Source organism: Electrophorus electricus, chromosome 4, assembly GCF_041902795.1.
Source record: "Electrophorus electricus isolate QZ-2024a chromosome 4, ASM4190279v1, whole genome shotgun sequence".
Classification (NCBI taxonomy): domain Eukaryota; kingdom Metazoa; phylum Chordata; class Actinopteri; order Gymnotiformes; family Gymnotidae; genus Electrophorus; species Electrophorus electricus.
This window is the reverse complement of record NC_137500.1, coordinates 31,722,971-31,750,424: the sequence shown is the minus strand read 5'-3', so window position 1 is coordinate 31,750,424 and position 27,454 is coordinate 31,722,971. Positions and strand designations below refer to the sequence as shown.

At 47.8% G+C, this 27,454-nt stretch overlaps 1 protein-coding gene across 4 annotated transcripts in view; it reads left to right on the top strand.

The window, feature by feature from the left end:
• Positions 1 to 27,454, top strand: part of znf385b (zinc finger protein 385B) — an 88,930-nt gene that overhangs the window by 8,195 nt on the left and 53,281 nt on the right. For 3 of the 4 annotated variants that reach the window (XM_035520127.2, XM_035520126.2, XM_081713312.1), the window contains exon 2: positions 12,918 to 13,220. In XM_035520127.2, coding sequence (XP_035376020.1) covers positions 12,920 to 13,220 — 301 coding nt within the window. In that variant the 5' untranslated portion in view covers positions 12,918 to 12,919. Of the gene's footprint in view, positions 1 to 316; positions 466 to 12,917; positions 13,221 to 27,454 lie in introns of those variants that run through there. The other variant, XM_035520124.2, reaches the window with a different exon arrangement.

Below are 27,454 nucleotides of genomic sequence, written 5' to 3'. Positions count from 1 at the left end.
GGCTCAGTCAGTAGTGCCTCAGATTATCACTCTGTGTGTGCTTGTGTGTGTGTGCTTGTGTGTGTGTGCTTGTGTGTGTGTGCTTGTGTGTGTGTGCTTGTGTGTGTGTGCTTGTGTGTGTGTGCTTGTGTGTGTGTGTGCTTGTGTGTGTGTGTGCTTGTGTGTGTGTGTGTGTGTGTGTATGCGTAAGGTGTGCCTGGCAAACACGCAGGTCTTCTGTCCTCCACTTGTTATATTTCATTGATCATTTATGTAATTAAAGGAAGTGAAGTAGTGGTGGAATTTTTATTTATTTTATTACCATTAAGACTCCACTAATCTGTTCAGCACTAACAACAGAGCAGAGGAGGAATAACTCCAGTAGCCGGGCAGAATGCGGTGGAGAGCAGCTATCATCACACAGGATGGTTCGCAAAGCCTGCTGTGGCACCACCAAGCCCACCCGTGATCTTGACCACTGCCAAGGTGTGTGTGTGTGTGTGTGTGTTTAATAGAGGCCAGTTTAGGGAGCCTCATATAGAGAGTTGAGGGAAAGTTAATGTAGTCCCACGTGGAGTTCAACCTGGAGGTAGTTTTAATGTGATCAGCCGTATTGGCTCTTGGGCTGACGCTGTGTGCCACTTTTGTTATATCTCTCTCTCTCTCGCTCGCTCGCTCGCTCTCTCTCTTTCTGTCTCTCAGGTAAGTGTCAGTGCCTGTGGTAACATTACAGCGATGGCGAGTTCCATTAGCACAAGTGCACCGGCTCCTGCATTTTTCATGAATCGTATCCGGATGAAAGGGGATATCTGTAATTGAAGATGCATCGCCGCGGTGGACGATTCCGACAAGAAATCTGCGTTGCGCTCTTCGCCGGATTCAACCGGGGCACAGGAGGAGGCAGGGTATCAGCTGGGGCATGGGCGGGGGTTGGGTTGGGGTGGGGCGGGGCGGAGCGGGGGAGATTCACAAGGATCAAATTGAAAAGTTTGGCCGTGCAGCTCTGACTCCAGATGCTGCGATCACTGGCCTTTCCACGTTCTCCCTGCGAGAGTGGACACTCCATATAAAGGAGGATGCGAAGCCGTCTCGGGACAGAACAGCACTGCACCTACTGCCTAGCCAGCAACCACACGCGTCCACACTTGGACTCTGAGAGATTAGTCCTCCTGTGAGGACACAAGCCATTTAGATTAAAAATAATCTGATTGCACTGAGGTACAAATGATAGCACCAGGGGGCCCCGCAAGTAGGTTAAGAGCCAGCCTGTGGAAGCACGTGTCTCGCAGCTGATTGGTCAGCGATGGATTAACAGATAATGGATATTAATGAGGTTGAAGCCGATATCCAGGTGCGGAATAGCTGTGGGGCGGAGCATGACCCTTTTAAGCTTCCTGTTCTGATATCAGAAGTAATCCCCATCAATGTATGCCCCCCCATCCCAGTGTGCCTTGATTATAAACTGTCTTCCAACCCATAATTCATCTCATCTTTCTGTACACAAATATGAGTGTTTCACCAGAGCTTAGCATCTCTAGTTTGGACCTGTTGGGGAAACAAATTTGGATGGATTTCATTGGGTATTGTCCGCATAGCTGTATCCCAGCTCTCGTCTGACTTTTCTTGTTTTGTTTTTTTGTTTGTTTTTTGTTTGTTTGTTTTGATTGTTTTGATTTTGGAGATCTGTTACATTTGTTTTTCATAAGATTGTCCATCATTTTTTGCATTAATGAGGTCAGTGCATTTCTTGTTTTCCCACTGGATGTATTTTAAGTGGTTTGGCACAGGTGACAGTACAAGTCATAATACAGAGACCACAATCCTGTATGATGAGGTTAGAAAGCCTCGCTCAGGGTCTTGGGGCACCTTCACACCTACTGCCCATGGTTCCATGAAACGACCCCTGGAGTGACCCCCGGTGCGGTCGCCCTCGTAGCGCGTCATCAGAATTCTGTCTTTTGAACTCGGGCAGGGCGCCAAATAAGCGGACCGAGGCAGTCTGTATGAAGTACATCCTGTCTACAGGACGTGGTGTCCTGACGCTAAACAACCCTAAAGTCCTGTCAACCTAAACACGCCCTGAGAAGGCTGCGTTGTGACAGCGAGACAGAGCAGAGTGTGAGTGTCCTGCCTCATTAATGTATGCTCCATAGAGCCAAGCTACGCCGTACCAGATCTGTCTGTGTTCAATACTGGGAATGATGCACGGAATTGCCCCCGTGTTCAAAATGCACTTACTGCAGCAGAGGAATTCCTCACACACACAAACGTTCCCACAAGAACATTTAACCCAGCATAGAGCATTGTTCTAGTTTGGCTTGCAGTATCGTAGTTATTGTCACATATTTAGACGTCATAAAAGCGGTTCAGTCAGGGCGTGATGTCTCCGTGTGACTCTGGGTTACATCTTTGGATTCGATGGTAAATGTGTCAGTGTGAACGCAAGGTGAACTGGAATCAAAAAGCAACAATGGATCATTTTCTGCTCTAGTCCAGTCCAACTACAAATATAAACGTGACTTAAGAACTAATACGTTAAGTGGCATGTTCACCATCACAGCACAAGGAGGCTAAATGTTTTTTTGACCCCCTGTGCATGCGGCCTGGGTAGAACGTTCTAGATCAGTACTCCTGATGGACACACAATCTAGTGTTTTACTGTGTGTTGTACAGCTAAATGTAAGCTTGGCACACAATAACCTGTGAGTAATAGAATATCAGTGCTATCCTCTCAGCGCCCAGTTCTGATTCTGTCTCCCCATGTAAAATCATCAACTGGATCTGCGCTGGCTGGCTTAGACCCCAAACACTTTCTTTGTTTGTCATTTAAGGCTCGATGTTGTAGGGGGTTAATTCCGTTGATAAAAGATCCTTCCTGCCTTGTCTTCTGTATCATTTTAATTATTCATCCTGTCCTCTGTATGCTTGTTACATCCATTCTCTGAGGAGGCGGACCAGGTTAATTAAGATGTCCGCCAACAAGGTCATTGTAACCATAGTGCCTTTCGCTCTGTCTCTCTATCTCCCCCTCTGTCTGTGGCTCTGTTTGTCTGTATGTCTCTGTCTCTCTCTCGCTCAGTGATTACATTATCTCTAGCCCATGCTTTGGGAGTTCTGTTGCCTCCAACCTGTGGGCTTGGTAGTGAGACCTGGCCAATTTCCACCCCCTATTGCTGTAAAGGATCTGTCCTGGGACACAGACACCGATCACAGACACTGATCATAGTCTGATACAGGACTGCATGCACGTGTGTGTGTGTGTGTGTGTGTGTGTGTGTGTGTGTGTGTGTGCGCGCCCGCCCGCCCGCCTGCCCTGCACCTTGGTGACAGTATCTTTTAATGTTTTTGGGTGGGTTTTTTAACGTCACATTAAAGTGACTGAACCAATGAACCAAGTTTTGATAATTATCATAGGTGTTGGGTCAGTCTGATGATTATCGTAGGTGTTGGGTCAGCCTTTGATGATTATTGTGCGTGTTGGGTCAGTCTTTGATGATTATCGTAGGTGTTGGGTCAGTCTTTTTCCTCGTTAGTATGATCCAGTGCCTCCTTCACGTACTCTGATCTTAGGGAGGTGCTCTTTTAAGCACCTTATTATGGAAGTGGCCGTGGCTTCCTCTCCCAGTGATCACGGAGCGGGGGTTGGTGGGCGTGGCTTCCTCTCCCACTGATCACCGAGTGGGGATTACTCTCCTCCCTCTGCTAAGAGTCCCGGCAGGCCGAAGCCGTCAGCCGGGCCGCCAGCCTCCTATCCCCGCCCCTTGCCCCCAGCGTCCGGCTCTGGCCCCTGGCCCCAGTGTCTGGCCATGTGCTGCGTTTGATCAGTAGCACCATCACGTTCTGGCTCTGTCGGAGGATGCTGGGAGAGTGTGAGAGGATGTCTGGGTCTGACCCCATGTCACGCTCCCTGGCCCTCAGCTCAAATAAACAAATACAAACCAAATCTTCATCCTCTGACTCCCCTGTCTTCCTCTCCTTCATACACCCCCACAATCTTATGTTATGTTTCCCAGTGGCCAGCGTAAGCACGTCATGGAACAGGAAAGCTGTGTGTATTTGGCTGTGAGGAATATCACCCCATTATTATATGTTACCCAGAATAGCTGAGTATATTGATGTTTATGTTGTACGGGGCACTTCTGACAAGGTGACTGCTGGCATTTCAAATAGAGCTGGTATGTCATTTTGCTGAGCTGTATCGTTACAGCACGCTGGCAGGTGTGTGAGCAGTAGAAGGGCGTGTGAGCCCACACGAGTGTGTGGCAGCTGGAACACGGCGGCCTGCAGCACAGAACGCAACCAGTGAGGTTTCAGGAAGTTCGGGGCCTGAGACGTCTCCCATCATGCTAACACGTCCTGGTGCCTGTGTGAGGAGATCGGTCTCCTCACCGTCTCCTCACTGGCTCCTCCGTGCCTCCTCTGTCTCCTCCTTCTCTTCCTTCTGCTGTCTGCAGTCTTAACCTTCACTGCTCCAGAGCACTTTAACCGAAGGTCACGTTCTGTTCAGGTCCTGGGGCAGGCATCACCGCTAGCCTGAGGCTCTGTGTGAGGACGTCCACTCTGTCAGGTCCTCGCTAAGAGTCAGGACGCATTTGGAAACCGGCCGTTGGTCGAAAGCGCCATTTAGTTTTGGCCTGTGGGGTCTCTCACTTGTTTGTGAAGGACAGTGAAGAGAGAAACTCATAATTGCATCATCATTCTCAGTGGATTTAGTTCTTGATCCATTTTTCTAAAGACACCTTCTGGAGCTGCTTGTCAAGCTTTGCGCCTCTGTGTGTAAAATCTTCCAGACACCACAGAATTCACGGCAGAATTAAAAGCCCCTTGTTCTGTGGAGTCCTGTGAGTTCAGAACTCACAGCTCAAATGTCGCGTTAGTGAAGGTGTTGAGTGCAAACACATTCCCCACCCTCTCCGGTTCCCCCACCCCATGTTGCTGGGGTGTGGGCCTGGGCAGGCAATTTTATGGCAGTCGCATCCATGTCCCTACTTTTTTCCGTTCTGTCTGCCCACAGACAACGTGCCCAGGATGTGTGTTTAGTTCGCCCTGAAGACTGGATCTATTCAAGAGTGTGGGAAGTTTTCAGACAGCTCAGTGTTTTTGCATACCTAGACATGACACCAGGAAAAATACCAGTCCTGTGCGTGTCCATCAAAAACTCCACTTCCCACAAATCCTCCTGCACTGGAACGGCACAGCCTACAGCATAGTCCAGAGAAGCTGCTTTCGGTCGTACACTCCGTGGATGTTCTATCCGAGTGGACCTGACTTCACTAAAGCCAAATACATTCACTGGAATGTCATTCGTTCCGTGCTGACATGCCGGCTGGGGAGATTTCTTGGATGTGCTTTGTGTTGTGTTGCGTGTGTTGTACTGTGTAAGGCGCGTCTGTGTTATTAAACCATGTGTGTTATGTCAGTGCATCCTTGTGTGTGTGTGTGTGTGTGTGTGTGTCATTTGTCTGTGATCTCTCACTCTCATCTGGCACCAGCTGTGGGCAGTGGGGTGGCACTGGCCAGATCTGGTCCATAGAGAGTCACACCCCCTCTCCTCTCATCTACCCCCCCCCCCTCTCTCTCTCTCACATGTCCTCTCCCTGTTGGTTTCTTTTTTTCCCTTCATCTCCCTTCATCTTTCACTTTGGGTTTCTCTGCTTCTTGCATGCTCTGTCTGGTTGCTTCTCCAACTCTCTCTCTCTGTCTCTCTTTGGCTTGATCTCTAGTTCTGTTACGTTCTGTTTCTCTCTTACTCATCACATCTCAAATGTTCAGCAGCCGCTGTCTAGCTGTTTAGTGTGTGTGTGTGTGTGTGTGTGTGTGTGTGTGTGTGTGTGTGTGTGTGTGTGTGTGTGTGTGTGTGTGTGTGTGTGTGTGTGTGTTTCTGTTGGAGCAGTATACTTAAATCTTAAATGAGGGTACCTGTAGCCTGAGTGGAAGCTTATCCTGATCTGACCATGTTTCTTATTCACAGTTCATATATTATTCCATTAGTGGGTCTTTTTCACAAAAACAAATAAAATCTTATCACAAGAAAGCCTTCGGTTCCATCATGGAAACAGGGTCACTTCAAATTATGTGTAAACAAGATCACCTCCTGAACGTGGGACGTGGTTCGTCCGCATGCGTGGTCTCCTGGGCTCCTGTGAAGAGAATGAGGGTTGGAGTCTGATCACGGCGAGTGCTGGGTCTGCTGTCGTCAGACCACTGTGCTGAGACCTGTGAAAGTGTTTTCTTACCAAGCAGATTTAATCTGGCCAGATTTAATCTGGTTATTTTCCAGTGATCAGCATGTGCGATGGACCACATACATATGTGTGTAAGGGTCTTGCCAGGTCTTGCCACTCTTCACAAGCCATTTCTCGTGGCCTTCAAGCTTCAGGAGTCATCACGAGTGAGATCAGACGTGAGCAACCCGTGTGTCAGTCCCACTCACACTCCCAGGTGCAGACACCCTGTCTGAGCACAGCGTCTGGAGTTGGGCTGCCCAAGACTCAGACATCTGACTGCCATCAGTTTAGCCAGGGATTTTGGAGTCTCACCCTGATGATGCACGCGTGTGCGTGTGCGTGTGCGTGTGCGTGTGTGTGTGTGTGTGTGTGTGTGTGGGGCAGGGGGAGGGGTGCTGTAATTGGACCACTCCCTTTTACTGCAATACCTGTCACCTCCCCTCCAGATGTCACACATGGGTATAATGCTGCCAACACACACACACACACACACACACTGTAAGCAGGAAAGCTTCTAGTGAAAGGCGTTAGTGTGAGGTAGGCGACCATCTGGAGCGCGGGGTGTTAACCCAAGACCTGGTCATGCGCACAGTGTTTGGAAGAGCCATGGATGACTGGGTCACACAGGAAGTACTCAGCTGTCTCTCTCTTGCTTTCACTCTGATGGCAGTAAGGGTGGTCTTGCAGGACAAGAAGAGAGCAGAGATGCTTTGAGTTGAGGCCTGGCCAGATGTGGAGATCCACAATGCAGTGTCTTGCGTTCTTTCTCTTGTTCCTTTTGATGGCGAGTCCTGGCGATTATTTTAGTTTAGTAATGGGTGTGATTCGTGTTTCTGTGTGTGGTCCTGCCTCAGGCTGCTGTTTGTTGCAGACAGATCCAGTGTGTTTGAAGCCTTCACACTGTCCACTGTCCAAATGAGGCCTCTCCGCCTTCTCCACCGTCCCAAGCACAGGTCCCGCTAGTTCCCAAACACGGGTCTCTCCAAGCCTCTCCAGCTCCCAAACACAGGCCTCTATAGCTCCTAAACACAGGCCTCTATAGCTCCTAAACACAGGCCTCCAGCTGGCCTGCTCTACACACCACATGTGGCTTTAATGTTAAGTTTCTAAATAAAAACCTCTTGGTGTTTCGTAGGTCTTTCTTTGAACTCCTTTCGTAGGTCTTTCTTATCTTCTCCCTCCCTTTCTTTCTCCGTCTCTCCACCTCTGATTCTCACGTGTGTGTCTGATTGAGCCTCTAAATCAAACGGCTCCGTATGTACCTGCACTAGCTAATTTGTGTACTAGTATAGGATAAGGAGGGTAAGGTTTCCAAGCACACTCACTGGCCATGTTATTATTTCTACCTCACTGGTCCCAGCTTCCCTTGCCTTAATTCTTCATGGTGTCGATTCGACAAGGTGCTGGAAACATTCCTCAGAAATGCTGGGCTGTTTTGATGTGATAGCTTCACACAGTTGCTGCAGATTTGTGGTGCTGAACCGCTGATGCAAGGCAGGGCGACTCCATGCTTTCATGTTTTTACGCCAAATTTTGACCCTTCACAGCAGAAACCGAGACTCATCAGACCAGACGATGTTTGTCCAGTCTTCGTTTGTCCAGTTTTGGTGAGCCCATGGGAATTGTCGCCTCAGTTTCCTGTTCTTGGCTGACAGGGGTGGCACCCAGTGTGGTCTTCTGCTGCTGTACCCCGTCTGCTTCAAGGTTCGACGTGTTGTGCATTCAGAGATGTTCTTCTGTATACCTCGGTTGTAATGAGTGGTTATTTGAGTTACTGTTGCCTTTCTATCAGCTTGAACCAGTCTGGACATGTTCCTCTGACCTCTGACATCAACGAGACATTTTAACCCAAAGAACCTCATCTCACTGGATAGTTTCTCTTTTTCAGACCATTCTCCGTAAACCCAAGGGATGGATGTACGTGAAAATTCCAGTATCTGAAACACTCAGTCCAGTCTGTACAGTACTAGCAACCGTGCCGTGTTCACACTCACTTACATCACTGTTCTTCCCCATTTTCATGTTTGAACTTCAGCAGGTCATCTTCACCACATCCACATGCCTAAATGCACTGAGTTGCTGCCATGTGATTTGGCTGAATAGATTTTTGTGTTAACTTGCAGTTGAGCAGGTGTACCTAATAAAGTGGCCGTGAGTGCAGACAGTGCAGATTACCAAGTTACACCACAGACACACAGCATCTCTTACAAAATCGAGCGCTGTACTGTTCTCTCTCTACAACTCACTGCCTGGTAATTTGGAATCTTGAAGTCAATGTGGTTTGCACGCTGCATGACTTATCAGCGACAGGGGATCACACACAAGAGTTTTCACCATCTGAGCAGTCTGACTGGCCTCTGAACTATGTTTTGTCTCATACACGGATAGTGACCGGCTATCATGCATGAAATGGCCTGTTGATTTTCTGTAAAGTATTATCCATCTATCTATCTTAGCTCCTCCATCTGCACTCTTTTCTGGATATTTTGTGTCTGTGTGTGCGTGCACGCGCGTGTGTGTCTGTGTGTCTCTCTGTCTCTGTGTCTCTGTCTCTGTGTGTGTGTGTGTGTGTGTGTGTGTGTGTGTGTGTCTCTGTCTCTGTGTGTGTGTGTGTGTGTGTGTATTGTATGCTTTTGCCTAGCCGTGTTTTTCCCCCCTCTTTCTCTCTCCCTCGTTGCCATGCATGTCAGCATGGAGCTGCTAAGACTTTTGACAGCTTAACTTCCTGTCATCTGTTCTTTGAATCTTCCTATTGACTGGCAATGACGAGACTTGTGTGCGGGTCCTAGGGAGCCCGCTGGAGTGAGCGGGAATGCCCTTTACCTTCTATCGCACGGAGACTAGTACTCAGGACTCACCTTTGACCCTTGCCCCCACTCTGACATGATCAAAGGCCCAAACTTCTCTCACACAGGTGATTAGCTGAGCTGTAAGTGGGGTTAGTTTCATGGCAAATGCGTGTTAGAGAAATAAATGAGAAATAAACGAGCAAAAGCCCTATTTTTCCTTCCAAACATTGCATCATGATTGAAATAATTCTGTCCACCACCGCCAAGTTTGGCAAATTCTATTTTTCCCCGTCTCTGTATGTTTAAATATTGATAACCTTGTTTTTCCGAGGGAGGTTATGAATATTTGTTCTGTGATTTTCTTGCTTTGGCAGTAACGTAATCTGGCAGCAGTGTGGAGCTGAGCTGAGAGAGGGAGGTGGAGACATGGCACACGGATAGCCAGGGATATCCGGACGACTGCCATTCCAGTTTTCCTGGCAGTCTTGGAGACGGGCCATCCATGTTTCAGAACAACAACATTCTCTTTTTCCCATAGCAGATCAAAAAAAAAAAAGCAAATAAGTCTGACTAGCGAGGCACACCACCAGTCAGAGTCAGTGTTTACTTACAAAGTGAGATGTCATTGTGGAATCTGTGGCGTCTGGAATTATCGAGACTGAGATGAGAATCGTGTTTTCTGGAAACGAGACACAGACCTGAATTGCCACACTGCCAGGGACGTCCTCAGCTCTCAGTATCTGTCTCCTGATACGTTACATTCCCCATTAACCTTGAGCTGGTGTTTTGACCCCTGCGCGCTTGCTGGGGATAATGGTTATTTGAATTGAATTGAATGACAACACCATTCATTACCCTTGTCATGGATTAATGAACTTTAGCCCTCTGCCTGGTATGTCTTTCTGGTATGTTCCTTAATATTTAAAACCGAACTCTGTCTGAAATGTTCTAGATGGTTCAGAAGCTGTCGAAGGCATGAGTTGACACTCAGTGCAGAAAACCTCCGATCGTGCAGCTCCAGAAAAATTGGGCCCACTGCAAAATGATACGTTTCTCTGCTTTTACTATTTTTACAGGTGTTGGAAAAAAACGAACATTTTGCAGAAAACGGCAACTGGTGAAATGGCAAAAAAAAAGATGCATTGTTTTCAGACCTCAGATAATGCAAAGAAAACAAGGTCATATTCATTTTTAACAACACAATACTAATGTTTTGACTTGGGGGTCAGAAGTCAGTAAGCAGTGGAATAACCCAGCAGAGTTTCATGCATAGCTGTTGTGTGTCTAAGTTGATCATCTACTCGGTTCCTCGTTAAGTAGAGTCAGCAGTCCCTGTGTTGGAATTCAACACGCACTGGAATGGAATTACTACCACACGTGTAGAGATGAAATTTTGGATAGGCCTCTCTTCTTTTCCAGAGCCGTAGTTCAGTAACCCAAACATCGCTCTGACGTCCTGTACCTGCGTCTGACCATTGGGAAATCTAGAATTTTTTTTTGCCTCATTTATACAAGTTAATTCGGCTGGTTGGTTTCTTTCTGGAACGTTCTGGACCATGTTCTCGCAGTACCATCTGGTGAGCCCAACAGTTTAATGCTCACGGAGAAACTCACGTAAATTATGGGTCCTCTGTTCCTACTACGAGTGAATAAGCATGTCGGTGCAAAGAAGGGAGAGATTCCTCTGTACCTGATTGAGCTCGATAGGAACTGACTGAGCTGCACTGTGTTGGATATGAACTTCTTTTCCTGACTGCTGAACTGAATGGTGCACCTACCCAGCTGCGCTGGCGCCTCCTGGATTTTACTGCTTCCCTGTGTTCTCCTTTTCTCCCTTTCCCTTCTGTCTCTGTGAACTCCTCCAGGTGAGGGAACGACAGAAAAAGAAATAAATTGTTGTTTTCCCACAGAACAGTCTGCAGGTGACGTTTTCCCCTTCGAGCGATCTGTTCGGTTGTTGGTGGAAATTCCCGAATACCGATTCCTGGAGTCACGTCACTTTCGTCCACACACACTGCAACCAGTTTTGATGGTGTGGGTGTGGGTGTATCAGTCTGCCAGGTATTTAGCACACTGCGTGGTAGTCTCAGCCATTCCTCTCCATCAGACAGCTCCGTGCAGACGCCGCAACTGTCCGTCCGTTAAACGGTTTCCGTGGGAGATGTGGGAGGATGTGGTGGTGGTTGTCATGAGTGACTGAAGTGGATTAATTGTGAGAGATTAGCTGTGAACTCCCTTCTCTGGACGTGTGTGTGTGTGGTAATTGAGTGACAGAACTCCTGCAGGGCGAATCCCAGTAACTGTCGCATCCCCCACTCACTTTATCATCCATTACCTCAACGATACACTCCGTCATCCTCTGTCATGTTACATCCCGTCACCCCATATACACTGTTACACTCACTCACTTTCCACCTTTTCACCCCAACGATGCACTTGCATCTCCATCGGCACAACCGGTTAAATCCTTTTGTCCAGGCCGTTACCCACTGACCACCTGGCTTAGCCCCGTACGTCCACTGACATCAACCTGTAGAAGGAACAGGGCCTTAGCAGCAGGTGGCACCACTCCTCAGGAGGGCAGGGGTCTCGTCCAGCAGGGTAACTCAACTCAAGCATACACTGTACATTCTTTTACCCCCCACACACACACACCCTGTTACCACCACTGGACACTCTGTGACAGTGTAATAAACTACTAAACTACTGCAGCTATCTGTCCTCCCTCTGTTCTCTCTTCCACTTCAAAGTAGAGGCCAAACATGGCAACCCGGGTGACGGTGAGCAGCTCGACAGGTTGGTGTGCCGTGAACAGTTGGGGGACGTTCATCTGTGGGATTAGAGAGTACGGCATCGTACAGAGATTATTGCCTGTGTGTCAGTGGGTTTACTGACCAGAAAAGACCATGTGGAGAGGCCAGCCTGTACATTCACACAGAGCCTCTCACCCTCTCACACACTCTCACGTTCCCTCTTATCAAACACACACGCACACTGATATCACACCCACAGCTATTTCATTAAGATGTATCTGACTAAACTGTTGTGTTACCACACTGTAGATATCGGACCCCAGAGTGGGGCAGTCGATCATTGGTGTACATCTGTGTAATTCATGAGCTCTCAGGCTCCCGGAGCTCAAAATAAACGTGGTACACTCCTTGTAGGTACTCACAGATCACCTCGGGAGAAGGAATGGATGCTTTCTCACTCTCTCTCTCTCTCTCTCTCTCTCTCTCTCTCTCTCTCTCTCTCTCTCTCTCTGTTTTCCCGTGTCGATGGCGTGCCGTGCATTGCGTAAGCCCCACGTGAGCAGGATTCTTTGTCAGGGTGACAGATGGCCACTGGAGGTCAATCCTGGATCTGCAGCATCTTTTTTAGATGAGAAGCCAAACATGGACTACCACTTGGCTCAGCCACAGGCCAAGGAAGGACTGGGCGATATATTGCTTGTTAACTGATATTGTGATACTAACCTTTTGCAATGCTGATATTCTGATAGTTGTTTTTCTAGTGACTATTATGTGGGTTTTGTGTTTGTTTGTTTTTTTGTTTGTTTGTTTTGTTTTGTTTTGTTTTTTAATCGATTTATTGCAAAATGGAATGGGGAAAATGGATTAAAATGTAGCCAACATGAGGTCTTGCCCTTCCCGGCTCTCCCACACACCTCTGTCCTCAAATGCCTCGTTTAAACACTGCACATGCTGTATTATCTGACCGCCCCCACAGGATTTCAGGACGTAAACACACCTGCTTTAGCTTCCACCTTGAACCACGATGCTAATTTTAGACCGCGAGTCGTGTCGTCGTGTAATTCTGTACACTGGCCCTGTCGGCTTGGAGCTGCTATGCGATGTTTCCTGCTCCCGTTTCAGCTTCTTATGTTGTCTCCTTTGTTCTCAATCATTCTCGCATGCTGCAGGCATGAAGACTCCTCTGAGCCCTGCTCAGCTGATGGAGGACGACCCCCCCGCGTGTTACCCCCCACCGGCCTGCGCAGAGCTGGAGGAGGTGGCGGGCGGCCCGGGCGACGCATGCGGGCCTAGGAGGCTCCTCTACTCCCTGTGCGAGGTCTGCAACATCCAGCTGAACTCGGCTGCCCAGGCCCAGATCCACTACAACGGGAAGTCCCACCTGCGGCGCGTGAAGCAGCTCAACCACGCGGAGGGCTCGCCGGCTGGCGCGGGCGTCCCTCCTCCACCGCACGCTCTCGGCGGTAGTACAGGTAAGCCCGTCCACCTGCCACGCTCCGCTGACGGGATGTCATCACCCCCTGCAGGATGGGCAGAAAGACGCACGCCCTGTTTTCTGGGACGTCAACATGCGGTGTGCAGGCGTGCTAGCGTCCCTTAGACTAAAGTTAGCCTGAGGTGGTGTTTGACTCCCAAGCTGTCCTCTCAGCAATCTCTCTCTCTCTCTCTCTCTCTCTCTCTCTCTCTTGGGGTGTGTTTGTTTCAGTGCTGGTTTGACTAATTTAGTTTGGAGGTATTGCACAGCTGTGTACGGGCGACTACCCAGAAACACCATGTACCCAGGGAAACTGGGCCCTGCTATTCCTTCACCTCTTAGAGGATGACACCTTTTTTTGTTTGTTTAAGACGTGCTAAATTCTAACAGGGTGTTTTGAAAAGCACTGGGTCTCTGTCTAGCACGTTCTTGAGAATATTAACATGTGATTCAGATTCAAATCACGTTGCACTCTCCGGCCTGGGTGCTTGGGAATGTCACCCTCCTGCTTTGTAGGTGGTACCCAACTGTTCTCTCCTGGGAGACAGAAAAAAATCCAGGGAATAATCCAGGGAATAATCTGGGGTGCTTCATCAGTGCTAACAGGCTGGTCTTTTCATGAAAGAGGTCTCAGCGCAGATCCAAACAAACATGGCTCAGTTTACAACTTAACCTTCATCCTCAAACAAGTCCGAGGTTGTTTGGCGTGTCGCTAGGGAAACTTGGCTTGGCGCTGGTGGCCAGATGACGGCATGCCGGCAGGTGGAAAATGTGCACTAGCACATACTCTTCAGATGCGAGGCAGAGGAATAACACCAGTCTGTGTGCATCAGTGACTCAGTGACGACGAGCATGAAATGGAAATATCGTGCGTTCAGCAAGGATGGAGGCTGGGAAGCTCTGCGGTGATCTCGCGCAGGCGGGAGCGTGGAGTCTCCAGCCTGCGAAGAGTCATTGTTGAGATTTATTCAGTGCGAACTCCCACCTACTTAGATAATGTCTCAAGTTTTTTTTCTGCTTGAGATGTGAGCAAATATCGGATCACATACAAGTGTCATTGTTTTGTGTGTGTATGAGAGTGTGAACACTAGGCTCGAGCACCAGCTACCACGATACTAGAGATGATCTCTTTCTTCCGCACTGGCCTCAATATCCATATCATATATCAGGATCAATGATTTCTGCCACATTATTCTCCTGTTTGCATATGGGAATGCCCCCTGTAGCACTGTATGCAAAAATATGCACTGTGCTAGCAGGCCTGCGTGTGTGTGTGCATGCATGTGTACGTACGTATATGAAGGCATGTTTTAGTACGTGTGTGTGTGTACGTACGTATATGATGGCATGTTTTAGTACGTGTGTGTGTGTGTGTATACGTACGTATATGAAGGCATGTTTTAGCACGTGTGTATGCGCGCGTGTGTGTATACGTACGTATATGAAGGCATGTTTTAGCATGCGTGTGTGTGTATACGTACATATATGAAGGCATGTTTTTGTGTGTGTGTGTGTGTGTATACGTACGTATATGAAGGCATGTTTTAGTAACTGTGTAGGTGCACAGGTGCTCTGTCTTTTTCTGTCTGTCTCTCTGTCGGTCTGTGTCTCTTTTTCAGTTACATTTGATACAGGCTGCTTTATTGCTGTGGTAAAACATGGTTCTTTTGTATTGCCAAAGCTTGGGTTACCGAGTTGGAGAGTATTAAAGAAGAATACAGCAAGAAATAGAACTATATATATTAAACTCATTAGTACGTGGCATCTCTCTCTCTCTCTTCACTGGGCTGTACTGACATGGCTGCTCTTAACATGCAACATTGCCAACGTGATTACGAGATGATGGGTCAAGAACCCCAGCAGGAATAATAATAAAACCGTTAAGCCAAGAGAAACGCTTGGAGTTGGACCAAACCTCAGAGTTTAATCCAGTCAACCCAACTCAAAGGACAACCCAAACACATAAACAAGTCCAAAACACACTCTCTGAATGAGGAGAGAGGGCAGGATCAGTATTGCTCAAACAAGTGGCAAGACTTTACAAAACGCAAGCATCGAGCTGCTAGTGCATCAGCGTCTTCCGGAGGCCGTGACAAATACGTATATAGAATGAAATAAGACGTTATGGTGAAATGACTGCAATGAATTCTGCAGCAGTGGTTGTAGGGGGTCTTTCTCAGAGTTTAGCTGTAAAATGTAGTCCTGTATCTGCTAGCAGAAAGCCCCTGTGAGGTCTGGATAGTCTGTGCACAGTCGCAGAGGTTCTGTGTGCGTGCGTCGGTCGGTCGGTCGGTCGGTCGGTGACTCTGGGGTGGGTTCTCTTTTTTTTGGTCCTTTGGTATTAGCTGGTGTGTGATGATAAATTGCAGGCCTGTGTGTTTTGAAAGGTGTTGGCTGAATGGCTGGTTGAGGGTCAGGTCGGAGTGCGGAGTGTTCCGGAATGCTAATCCCCACGTGTCCGTTCCTTCTGCGTACTTGCAGCATATTTCCACAGACGGATGGTGTCCATCTGCAGGGGGGTTGTGCAATGCTGGACTAAGAGCAGTGTGTGTCCAAACACACTGACCCAAAGGGTAACACGCACCACCTTTCTCCACTACACACCACCAATCACCACCATTCTCCACTACACACCACCAATCACCACCTTTCTCCACTACACACCACCAATCACCACCTTTCTCCACTACACACCACCAATCACCACCTTTCTCCACTACACACCACCAATCACCACCTTTCTCCACTACACACCACCAATCACCACCTTTCTCCACTACACACCACCAATCACCACCTTTCTCCACTACACACCACCAATCACCACCTTTCTCCACTACACACCACCAATCACCACCTTTCTCCAATACACACCACCAATCACCACCATTCTCCACTACACACCACCAATCACCACCATTCTCCACTACACACCACCAATCACCACCTTTCTCCACTACACACCACCAATCACCACCTTTCTCCACTACACACCACCAATCACCACCTTTCTCCACTACACACCACCAATCACCACCTTTCTCCACTACACACCACCAATCACCACCGTTCTCCACCATTCTCCACCACACTCCACTACGTCAGAAGTGGGCACTAGTGAACATTTCGCTTCTGGACTTAGGGGACTGTTTTTAAATATCTGTACTTTACCTGAGTATTTGTCACTTGATGCTTTTTATTTAAATTATTTTTATATTTTTTAAATTTTAATTCTAATTTAAAAATCTGTCACTTCTATTCAACCAATATGCTAAGCGTCAAGTTGTTAGCCAATCAAAATCCCACTGGATGTGACACTAGAAGATTTACATTTGCGGCATTTAGCAGACGCGCTTATCCAGAGTGACTTACAAAAGTGCTTTGTCATTTACTTATAGACTATATCCAAGTACAGTATAGTAGGTTAGAGTCCAATATACCATTGAACTACTATAGAATACAGGGATCAGTGCTGATACCTAGAAGTACAAATACATAAGCTCTATCTTAAACAATGATAAGTGCAATAAACAATAAGTGCTAGAGTTGGTTAAACAATACCCTACAATAAGTACTTATTTAGTCAGTCAATATAGGAGGAGGTCAGTTGTCCTTTAACAGGGTCTTCAGTCTGCGTTTGAAGACTGCAAGGGACTCTGCTGTCCAGACAGCAAGTGGGAGGTCATTCCACCATCTTGGAGCCAGAGCAGAAAATAGTCTCGATGCTTGTCGTCCATGAGACCTGAAGCAAGGTATTTTAAGCCGAGCTGTACTTGAGATTCAAAGTACTCGAGGTATGGAACGGGCTTTGACCATTGACTTCATATATGAAGGGCCTGGTTCATTTTTTGACTTTGTAGGCAAGCATCAAGGTTTTAAATCTGATGCGTGCAGTTACAGGGAGCCAATGAAGAGAGCTCAGCAGTGGAGTAACGTGTGAACTTCGGAAGATTGAAGACCAGTCATGCTGCTGGTCAATTCTGGACAAGTTGTAGAGGTCTGATGGCTCTTAGAAGAAGACCAGCAAGTAGCGAGTTGCAGTAGTCTAGCTTTGAGATCACAAGAGACGTGTATGTGGTTTTTTTAATATATATATATTTGCACATTTGTACAGGGCACTTGTACATGCTGAGGCACTTGTCCTGCCTCAGCATGTGAGTGATGTGTTAGGACAGCAGGACAGATCTCTAGTCCCAGAAGAGCGTGCTTGGGTTCAAAGAACTCGGGAGAACCAGCTAGTGCAGAGATGAAGTCAAACATTCGGGGTTCTTTTTAGACTGGCGTGGCAGTTCACATGTCTTTTACAGTTGGTATTAAATATGGTTTTACTTGGAAAACGAAACGGTCATTTGTTTCTTTTTTTCAGTATTAACTACTAAAATAAACCCTGATTGCTTATTTTATATTTTTAAATCCACAACTGGAGATAGTTTATGTAGCTGTCCTCTCAAAACTGGCAGCAATTTTGAATCGGACTGTGATTTTTAGTGCTTTTTAAAGTACAAGCATAAGTGCTTAGTCTGAGACACTTTTAAAATTAATACGGCATTAATGTCAACCTCAGCTTCACGTCCGTTGACTTTGTTTAATTCTGACTAAGCCACGGACGACAGGAACACGGTGGAGGCACAGTGTTTGAGAGCCAGTATGTGCTACAGCTTGGCCTCAGTGTAGTGTGATACTAGAATATAGCCTCCTATTGTATGAAAACAGAAGAGGCCGTCATATGAAGCATCTCTCCTCTGACAAATCCGTTACCTTCTTTGGACACTTTGGTTAGTTTCATCATACATTTAGTTATTAGTTAATTAGCAGCTATTTTTCAAACATGTTTTGCAAATTCTGTGTTTTTTAATTTATGTAACTTTTTAGTAATGTGTTTTTTTGCTCTAATAAAATAATTTAAAATCTTGTTTGTATGTTGCATGCAGGTCTATTAAAAACCGCTTTGCACACAATATTTACACACAGTACTGTGCGTTGTGGACATTTAACACTCAGAACACTCAAATAGATATTTAGAGAAGCTTTTTAAAGAAGTACCTTTACCTTTGTATTTTAAGTACATCTAACAGCAGGTACATCTGTACTTTAATAAAAACAACCCAAACCCAAAAAGTATTTGTGCTTTTAATGGAGCAAGAGACTTATGCTTCTACATCCTCTGGTAGTCACACGCAGATACGATGGATTTGCTATCTTGAGAAAGGGTGTGTGTGTGTGTGTGTGTGTGTGTGTGTGTGTGTGTGTGTGGGGTCATACAGTAGCAGCGTAACCCATCCCGGGTGGACTGGTCTCGTACCCTTCAGCTGCTACTCATTATGGCCTGTAGCCTGAGCTGGTATATGTAATTACAGCAGCCAGGCTGGGAAGAAGAGAAGAGCCTGTCTGCATCTGAGGAGCTTCTGTCACCGTGGTAACTGACTCGAATCACCATGGCCACACAACCTCCCGGGGACCAGTGGGGTCTTCACATTTGCTCATTTTTAGCAGGCATGGCAATAAATGCGCGTGTGCGCGTGTGTGTGCACGTGCGTGTGTGTGTGCACGTGCAGGAGGTGTGTTTAGTGTGAACAATGCTACCTCCCATGTAATTGTAGTTTTTGTCTTAGTGTCCACTAGATGGCAATGTTGGTGTCTTGAAGGTTTTTGAGCGAGCCAGTTCACACCCTGCTGTATAAGTGTGTGAGGCAGGTTCAGCAGAGGTGAAGGCAATATTTTCCATAAAGCCATTAAAGCTACAGGAAATAATCTTGAGTAATGGCCGTTAGTATGTTTTGGCATAAATGAGCCAATCGTGTTCATGATTTAATTTTCTTGCATTGCCCTGCTGTTCTTTGATTCTCTCTCCTGATTTGCTTTTAATATCAGAGGTATTTATTCTCAGTGTATCTCTCTGACAAAGCCTGTGCTAACAAATGTTCTCTATAGTTCACAATGTTCTCTCTACAGTGTTCTTTCTATGGTGTTTTCTCTATACTTTTCTCTACATTGTTGTCCCTGTGGTGATCTCTGATTTCTAGTGTTCTCTCTGTTCTCTGTAGTGTTCTCTATGATTTCTCTGTGGTGTTCTCTATAGTGATCTCTATAGTGTTGTCTCTACATTATCTCTGTGGTGTTCTCTATAATGATATCTCTGTGGTGTTCTCTCTGTGGTGTTCTCTATAATGATTTCTCTGTGGCGTTCTCTATAATGATTTCTCTGTGGCGTTCTCTATAATGATTTCTCTGTGGCGTTCTCTATAATGATTTCTCTGTGGCGTTCTCTATAATGATTTCTCTGTGGCGTTCTCTATAATGATCTCTCTGTGGCGTTCTCTATAATGATCTCTCTGTTGCGTTCTCTATAATGATCTCTCTGTGGTGTTCTCTACGGTGATCTCTCTGTGGTGTCCTCTACGGTGATCTCTCTGTTCTCTATAGTGTTCACTAGTGTTCTCTCTGTAGTGTTCTCTTTGTTGTCTATAGTAGAGAGAGGGGGAGAGGGGGTGCCAGGCTTTGAAGAAGGATTTCTTTGCTGACTTGTTTCATCTTGACACGACTCTGGTTTGAGCAACAGACATTATGCAAATATGCAGATTTGAGAGAGCTGCATGAGGGAGATTTGGTCACTTTGCCATGGGTCAGTGGTTGTGCCCATGTACCATGTTTGCCAGACGTTGTCAGGGTTGACGTGGGGCTTCCGGGGCATGCTGGGTGCAGGGCTAACCCGCGGCGTTTGTTCGCTTGTCTCTACCTTCTGTTATTCTTCATAACTTTACCCTTTGCTATTTCCTCCTCTTCCTCAGCCTAGGCTTCCCCGTGCCTGCCCGTGCCTCCCTGCGCCTATCTGCTCTTGACCGCTGCGCCCTGTGCCTCGCAATGCCTCCACGTGCCTCCCCACGGTTCCTCTACTCCTGGTCACCTTTGCTTTGTTTTTTTTGATGTTGACAAATAAGTCTATATATGCCATCTAATAAACAAAAGCTGGTGTGTATTTTTATAAGCCCACACCCACAGACACAAACGTGTGTGCTCACTGCAGTCAAAACTTTACGGAAATGTTTTGTGTGTTTTATGTGCAGTTTTTCATCTGCAAGAGTTTTCAGGGGATGTGGCTGTGTTTCTTCATGTGTCTGTCTGCAGTGCTGACCCCTTGCCCAACTACCCCAACTACCCCGCGCTCAACAACCTCTTGCCTAACCTCCCCTTGTTAACGCTCAACTGCCCCTCACCCAACCGCCCCGTGCTCAACTGCCCTGTGCCTCCTCTGTTTCCCAAACTCTGAACCTACAGACACACCTCTATCCATCTGCCTGTCCTTACGTTCATCCATCCACCCATCCCTTCATCCATCCACCCATCCCTATATCCATCCATTCTCTCACTGATTCAGTGTAAGGCTGTACTAATTGTCCAATCCGTCCTGTACGGATTATCTGGGCAATTCTTGCATTCAGCATTCCATTTGAGCCAAAGTTTTGTTTTTTGTTTTCTCCACACACACACTGATTTCCGTGTTAAAGTGAGTTAATCAAATTGTAGTGTTTGCTAAGGGCACTTGGGGGTCGATGTGTGTACAAGTATTTCAATAACACCAGCTGATTTCCTTAACGAGCTCACCTGATCACCACACGGAGGAGCTTAATGAGGAGAGCTTGGTGCGGTGGTGCGTTTAGTGGCATGGGTTGCTGGGGCCTGCGTCTTGGCCCACGCATCCGTGACTTTGCTCTATGTCGTTGGAAGCAGACAATGATTTATGAACATCACTAATCACCAATTCACGTTCATTAAGAACAGCTCGGGGGGGGACGCACTGTGGGGTTAAGTGTGTGTGTGTGGGGGGGAAATCTGGCCGTCAGATATCGGGGATGCCGGGTGCTGGACAGCCACCGCAGGCTGCTCTTTCTTTACAAATAGTGAGACGACGTTCAGCGGAGAGACACACCGAGCACAAGAAGCAGACGGAGTAATAGAGTTACACAGAGAAAGGGAGATAAGTAGAGAGAGAGAGAGGGAGAAGTGTGGCCCACAGAAAACGAATGGGAGGGAGGGAGAGAGAGAATGACAGAAAGAGTGAGAGAGGGAGGGGAGCAGGTAATGAAGAATACAATGCGGTCCCACTCTAGAGGTGTGACATTTCATTAACAGGATTTAAGCCCAATGGCTTTGCCCACAGACCCCTCCCACCACCCCGTCAGGTCCCCTCCCACGATCCCATCAGGTCCCCTCCAACCATCCCGTCAGGTCCCGCGCTGCAGTCTGAGATGAGTATTAAGAGGTTTGGCAGATGAGCGTCAGGACGTTTAAAGCTCTTAAGGAGCTCAGCGTAGGAGTTTAAATGGATACCAACAAGCGGAGTCTCGGCATTAAACCCACTCGCTGTGCAGTGGATGTGTTAGCAGTCTCACTTTCACTGAAATGGTTTTGACATTCTACGCTCATCAGAAACAATAGTCAGTATTTTCAGAAGGAAAACGCACAATACGAATTAAGCTAGCAGATCACAAAATATATTATTATTAGTAGTAGTAGTAATAGTAGTGACCTCTTTAAAAATGATTAATTGTAAAATATTTTTTTCAGTACCTTGTATGAATCATTATTTTTACACATTAAAAGTAGTATGACCGGTATGTAGAGATGACAGTGGGGGTCTGGATTCTTCAGTGGTTTCTTGGAGTGTAAGGGGTTAAATGAATAAATAGATAAACAGTCAGGTCATCTAGCATTCACGCTGTAATGATGAAACTGCACTAGTTTTACCCCAGTTCCCCCAGTTATGGGTCATTAGTTCAGTTCCTGCCATGTATAGTGTAATGAAAGGGTGACTGTGTCAGAGTCGCGGTGTCGCGCTCCGTCCCGGAGTTCTGAGCTGGTTCTGTTCAGTGCCTCCTCGTCTGGTCGTCTGCTGTGACTGTGTTGGAGTCGCGTGGTCGTCTGTTTAATTAAAATGGAAAGGTGTCGCCACTCCACCATTGACATATTCAGTTATGTGATATAGCTGCAGTGCCAGGTGCACACACACATGTACACACACATACATAAACACAAACACACATGCAACAGTGTCCCCTTACACACGCGTGTCAGGTTTCGGGGACACATTTCAGCAGATTTGACACCTGTTCACCTGTAACTGAAGTCCATGTCCAAGTCTCCATCCCTCCCTTCCTGCTGGACACGCCCCCCCCAGCAGGTGCATGCCACGCCCCCAGTGGAGGTTGCTGGGGTGAAGCTGTAATCTACCGTGTCTGTGTCAGAGGCGTGGCTACAGTAACATGGTTACTGCAGGGGACACGCCAGTGCGAGGTGCTGTTCTCTGTGTCTGTTTGGCTGAGGGGTCTGTATCTGTTGGTCACGTTCATAAGGAGTCATTACACACAGAAAGAATGAAGGATGAAAGTGAAAAGGGGAATTTTCTCACCATTGCCTCATTTACCAAATGTTGATGTCTGCCATTTACCAGACTAAACGACACAGCCAGCGAATTCTGCTCCCTGCTTTCACTTTGTGTCTCTCTGTCACCCCCCCTCCCTCTCTCTCTCTCTCTCTCTCTCTCTCTCTCCCCCCCTCTCTCTCTCTCTCTCTCCCCCCCTCTCTCTCTCCCCCCCCTCTCTCTCTCTCTCCTGTTTATACAACCCTCTTCCCCTTTTGCCCTCTCGTCTAGCCTAAGTCTCTCTACTTTCTCTTTCTCCCTTCTTCTCGCTCTCTCTCGCGCGCTCTCTCTCTCGCTCCCCCCTCCTCCTCCTCTACGCGCCGTGCCTCCGCATGTATGCTGGCGTGTGTGTGTGCATGCGGGGAAAGTGCGCGCAACTCCTTCTGCGAGCGTGGTGTCGGCGAGTCCGAGATTTGCACTGGGAGCGAGGATGAGGCAGTGTGTCGGCAGCTGGGGAGGTGGACTGATCTTAAGCAGTGTAGTGTCGCCCAGAAGATAAGGCACGGAGGCAGGACCACATCGCTGCTACCCCTCACCCGTCCTACAGTCGCGCAACCTGCGCTCCCTCCCTCTCTCCCTCTCTCTCTCTCTCTCTCCTCACGTGCTCTCCACTTTTCCCCCCTCTCATTCTCTCTCGCGCCTTTCACTCTCGGCCACGAGGACACCCAATCCGCCTGCCGCTGAGGTTCTCGTCCTGGGGAAGATGTGGAGGGGCGTCCTCGCTAAAGGTGAGCGCCTCTCGCGAGCATGCCGAGCCCTCCACACTCGCAGCGCAAATCTCCAGCGCACTTACATAACGCGCCTCTCACGGCACTGTTAGTTTTAACAGCGTTTTAACGGCACATTTTAAAAATGCCATTTTAACTCGCACTCTCCTACGTGGCATAGTAATCTTGAAAAGAAAGGACACGCTCGGACAGTTAGTGGGGAATATCTGTGTGTGTGTGCATGCGTGTGTGTGTATGGGGGTGTTTGAAACTTCAGATTGCTTCTGTCCAGTTGAGGCAGCTGTGTTCAGCAGCACGCGTGGACAGATGCGTGCAGATGAGTTGGATAATCAGAGCATTCTTAATTCGTGAGGTCCAGCGTTTCAGACTGAAGTGTCGTTTACAGAGTTTAACATTTGCATGTTGTTTATGGAATTCTTCCCAAATCTCCTGCTTAGAGATCAGTGCTACATCTGTTAAAAACCAGCCAGAAGGCTGGCTGTGTGTGTGTGTGTGTGTGTGTGTGTGTCTGTCTCCATGCATGTGTTTGTCTTGTCGGAAGCAGAGACTTTCAATGTCTGTCTCTTTGTCCCTGGGGGTGTGTGTGTGTGTGTGTGTGTGTGGGTGTGTGTCTGTGGAGCATCGGAGTGTGTCGGGCATGAGAGAAGCTCCTCCAGTGATGTAGTGTTCCACGGTAACGCTGTGAAGGCTAATGCCCCGGTCTCTGGAGCAGACACAGCATGGACGGCAGCCGAGGGTGGGGGCTGATGAGGGGTGGAGGTGAAGAATCATTTATTGGATTCTCTGCGGGGTGATTAAGGGGCGGTGGTCTTTGGGTTTTTGAATCGGGGCACAGTGTTAATTTTAAACCTGACCGTGTTTTTCCTGAGAGCCGCTCGGTGCCACAGCAGAAAGAACGCTCTCCCGGGCTTTGACAGCTGTTTGGTAATTGATAACAACTGATTTGATTGATTATTGATAACACTTATGCTGCCTTGTCAAATTGAGCCCTGCTGTTTTGAACACTTCAGTCTGGGGTTCAGCCCTGCGTGTCTCATAGCCAAGACTGTACTTTTAAGGCATAAAAATGTGTTTGTGCCTGGCGCACACACTCGCTCTCTTTTTCGCTCTCTGTCTTATTCTCTCCTTCATTTTTTCTCTCTGCCTCCCTCTTTCACCTCTTTCATTCCCTCTCTCTCCCCATTACCCATCCCTCTCTCTCTCTCTCTCTCTCTCTGTGTTCTTTCTGTCTTCACCTCCCCCTCCCTTTCTCTCTCTCTCCCCTTTGTTTCTCTCTCTGTCTCTCGCTCTCTTTTTTTTCCGTTTCTCCCTCTCTCTCTGTCTCCCTGTGTTCTCTTTTCATTGTCTGCCTCTTTTTATGGTAGCGCTCTGTTTATGGTCCACTGGTGCTCTTTGACGTTGTCTCTGCCCAGTGCTGATGTCCTATCAGGCCAGGCCAGGTGTCCCTTTGAGATAAAGCGCAGTAATGACACCCGGAGGGGTTGCGTGCCGGCCGGCCCCACGCACTGATGGCATTACTGCGTTAATACAGTTCAGTGAACGCCACTCACTAAAGACCCGTACCTCGACGTAATTTACGCTTACACTGTTGAGTTCTCATGGAAAAATGCATTTATAGCTTGCAGTGCAGAATTGCATGATTAGGGTTATCCTTAGGAGCACCGCGTGCGCGCGTTTGTGTGTGTGTGTGTGTGTGTGTGTGTGTGTGTGTGTGTGTGTGTGTGTGTGTGTCTTGATGGTTCACGGATCAATAAGCTTTGGCTGTGCATCTGTTCAGAGAGCAGAGTGGCCAGCTGTTAGTGTGATTTAGTTTGCTCTTCTGTTTGATTCCTCCCTCACCTCCGGGGCTGCGAGGGAGCTGCTGCACCCCTGCACCCCTGCCCCCCTGCACCCCTGCCCCCTGCACCCCTGCCCCCCTGCCCCCTGCACCCCTGCACCCCGGGCCTTAGCTTGCACCCTCACCACATCTTCCTCCGGGAGTGTTGTCCCCGCGTGTTGCCCACTCAGAGCCCAAGAACAGTGTCAGGTCCTCTGCTGTGCCTTTCTTTTCCTGTTATGGATGCAAATGCTGTATTAATACAATGCTGTATTAAAATCAGTAACCGTGACCATGGGGCAGGTGGGCAGACATCCACCCAGGATGGTGCAAAGATCCACACAGACGACTCTCCGAGTCATGCAGCCTCCAGGTTCTGATGGTCTGTGCATCAACGTTCTTAATAAAAATGACTATTGCATTAAAAAACTACAGTTACCTCTGTCGTGGAGGGCATCTGCTTAGCCCCATACTGGGAAAGAGTTTCTGTTTGTTGTGGGATCACAAATGCAGTGCTGTGAAATGACGCAGTCGCATTAAAACCAGCTAAGATGGTCAGAAGATGGTCAGAGTTAACTGAACACCCGGGGATAAGTGGTCTCGGTCCGGTCCTTCGTCTCTCCTGTTGCATAGACTTATCCCATTGTTCTTGTAAATGCTGTGTTATGCACCATATCCAACAGCTCGGAGAGAAGACCTGTACATGAGTGTGATGGCCACTGTGACGTTCAACACGGTCCCGGACGGAGGCCGAGGAAAAAAGTTAAAAGTGACAGCGGTCAGAGAGGCGTGCATCAAAAGCTCGGCCCTGACACGCTGCCCTGATGATGAAGTCTCTGATTCTCCGCGCCACCAATTTTTACTCGTTTCCCCCTGAGCAGATATCATCCCCCTTTGTGGGTTTCATTAAATTGGATAAGCCACCTCAATTTCACTTCTTTTTCTACACTGTCAGATTGAAATGTTAGCAGGAGTTTGACCCAGTTTGCAAAGCCAACAGAGGCTAACGTGGGTAACGCTGAATGGAGGCTGGTACCCCACCAATTAGCCAAACCTTATTTGCATAATTGCAACTGATGGCCGTTACCTTGCATTCATAATTAGCATAATTGCTATTTAGCGAACCTTTAGCGGGAAAAGCATGGTCAACAGGTGGAAACGGCCCGCGCGAAGCATGCGCCGGCTACATCCCGCGGATGGATATGCAGAGGCCTTTGACCCTGGGCTGCCGCGTGCGTCTCGACTTATCGAGGCCCTTGCACAGCTCCTTCACTGCAGAGGTTAAGCGTTTAGAGCTGCATTCGCACGCGGTTTGTGCAACCTCCGGTTCACGGTGCATTGCCGGGAGTTTCAGAGGAAACGATTTCTCAGTTCTCATGCGGAATAAACACTGACTGTCCCTGATTCACGACCGTGACATCAATCGACAGCCAGCATATCATGGTTGCACAGAAAAGATGAGCTATTCCACATCATTTATTAATGTCTAACCAACACGATCACAGCTATTAGCTTTTTATCTCTCATTATTTATGATTCTTCCTCATGACATCCTGCCGTTGTCCTTGGTTACTCTGACTGCTGCAGGATTGGCTGGTAGCGTTTCGGTGCAAGGACTTTCAGACTTCGCTGCTGTCTCCACTGGTGTGTGGTGCTTTCTAACTCTAACCTCCCAGTCCTCACTGGGCTTCAGGCCTTGACGTTGTCAGTGTACGCAAGGTAGACGCAGATGTGAGGATTTATTCCAGGCTTAATTAAGCATTTGTCCATAGGTCCCAGCAAACGCTGTGGAACATTTGCACTCTGGAATGTTTTTGCTAAGAAATCTCCTGAATGTGGAAGGCAAAAGGTTTTGCTTGTTGGTGGTGGGGTGAGCGTGGGAGGCCCTAAAACCCTTTGTGCCCCTGCTCAGGAACCTTCCCCCACCACAACAGAGACTTAAAGAGCCACGGAGTCACAAAACCCCCCTCGCTGCGTTTTATTGGGAGCACTGTGGTTATCCCTCGCTGCTGGTGTCTGCGTTACTGCCAGATACGGTGATTGTTGGGGAACAGCTGGGGCTTAGTTCTGCTGCAGGATGTCTTCCCGTGGTGTCGTGCTCGGCAAAAAAAAAAAAAAAAAAACCTCTTTACTTATGCTGGCTGAAACAAATGGCATTGTTTGTCACTTTGAATTTAAAAATGCAGATTTGGCACAGAGGGTCTGTGCTGTGGCACTGGGGTCCGCGCGCCACGCAGCTGTAGCGGGAGTCGTGTTTGTTTCCTCCGACT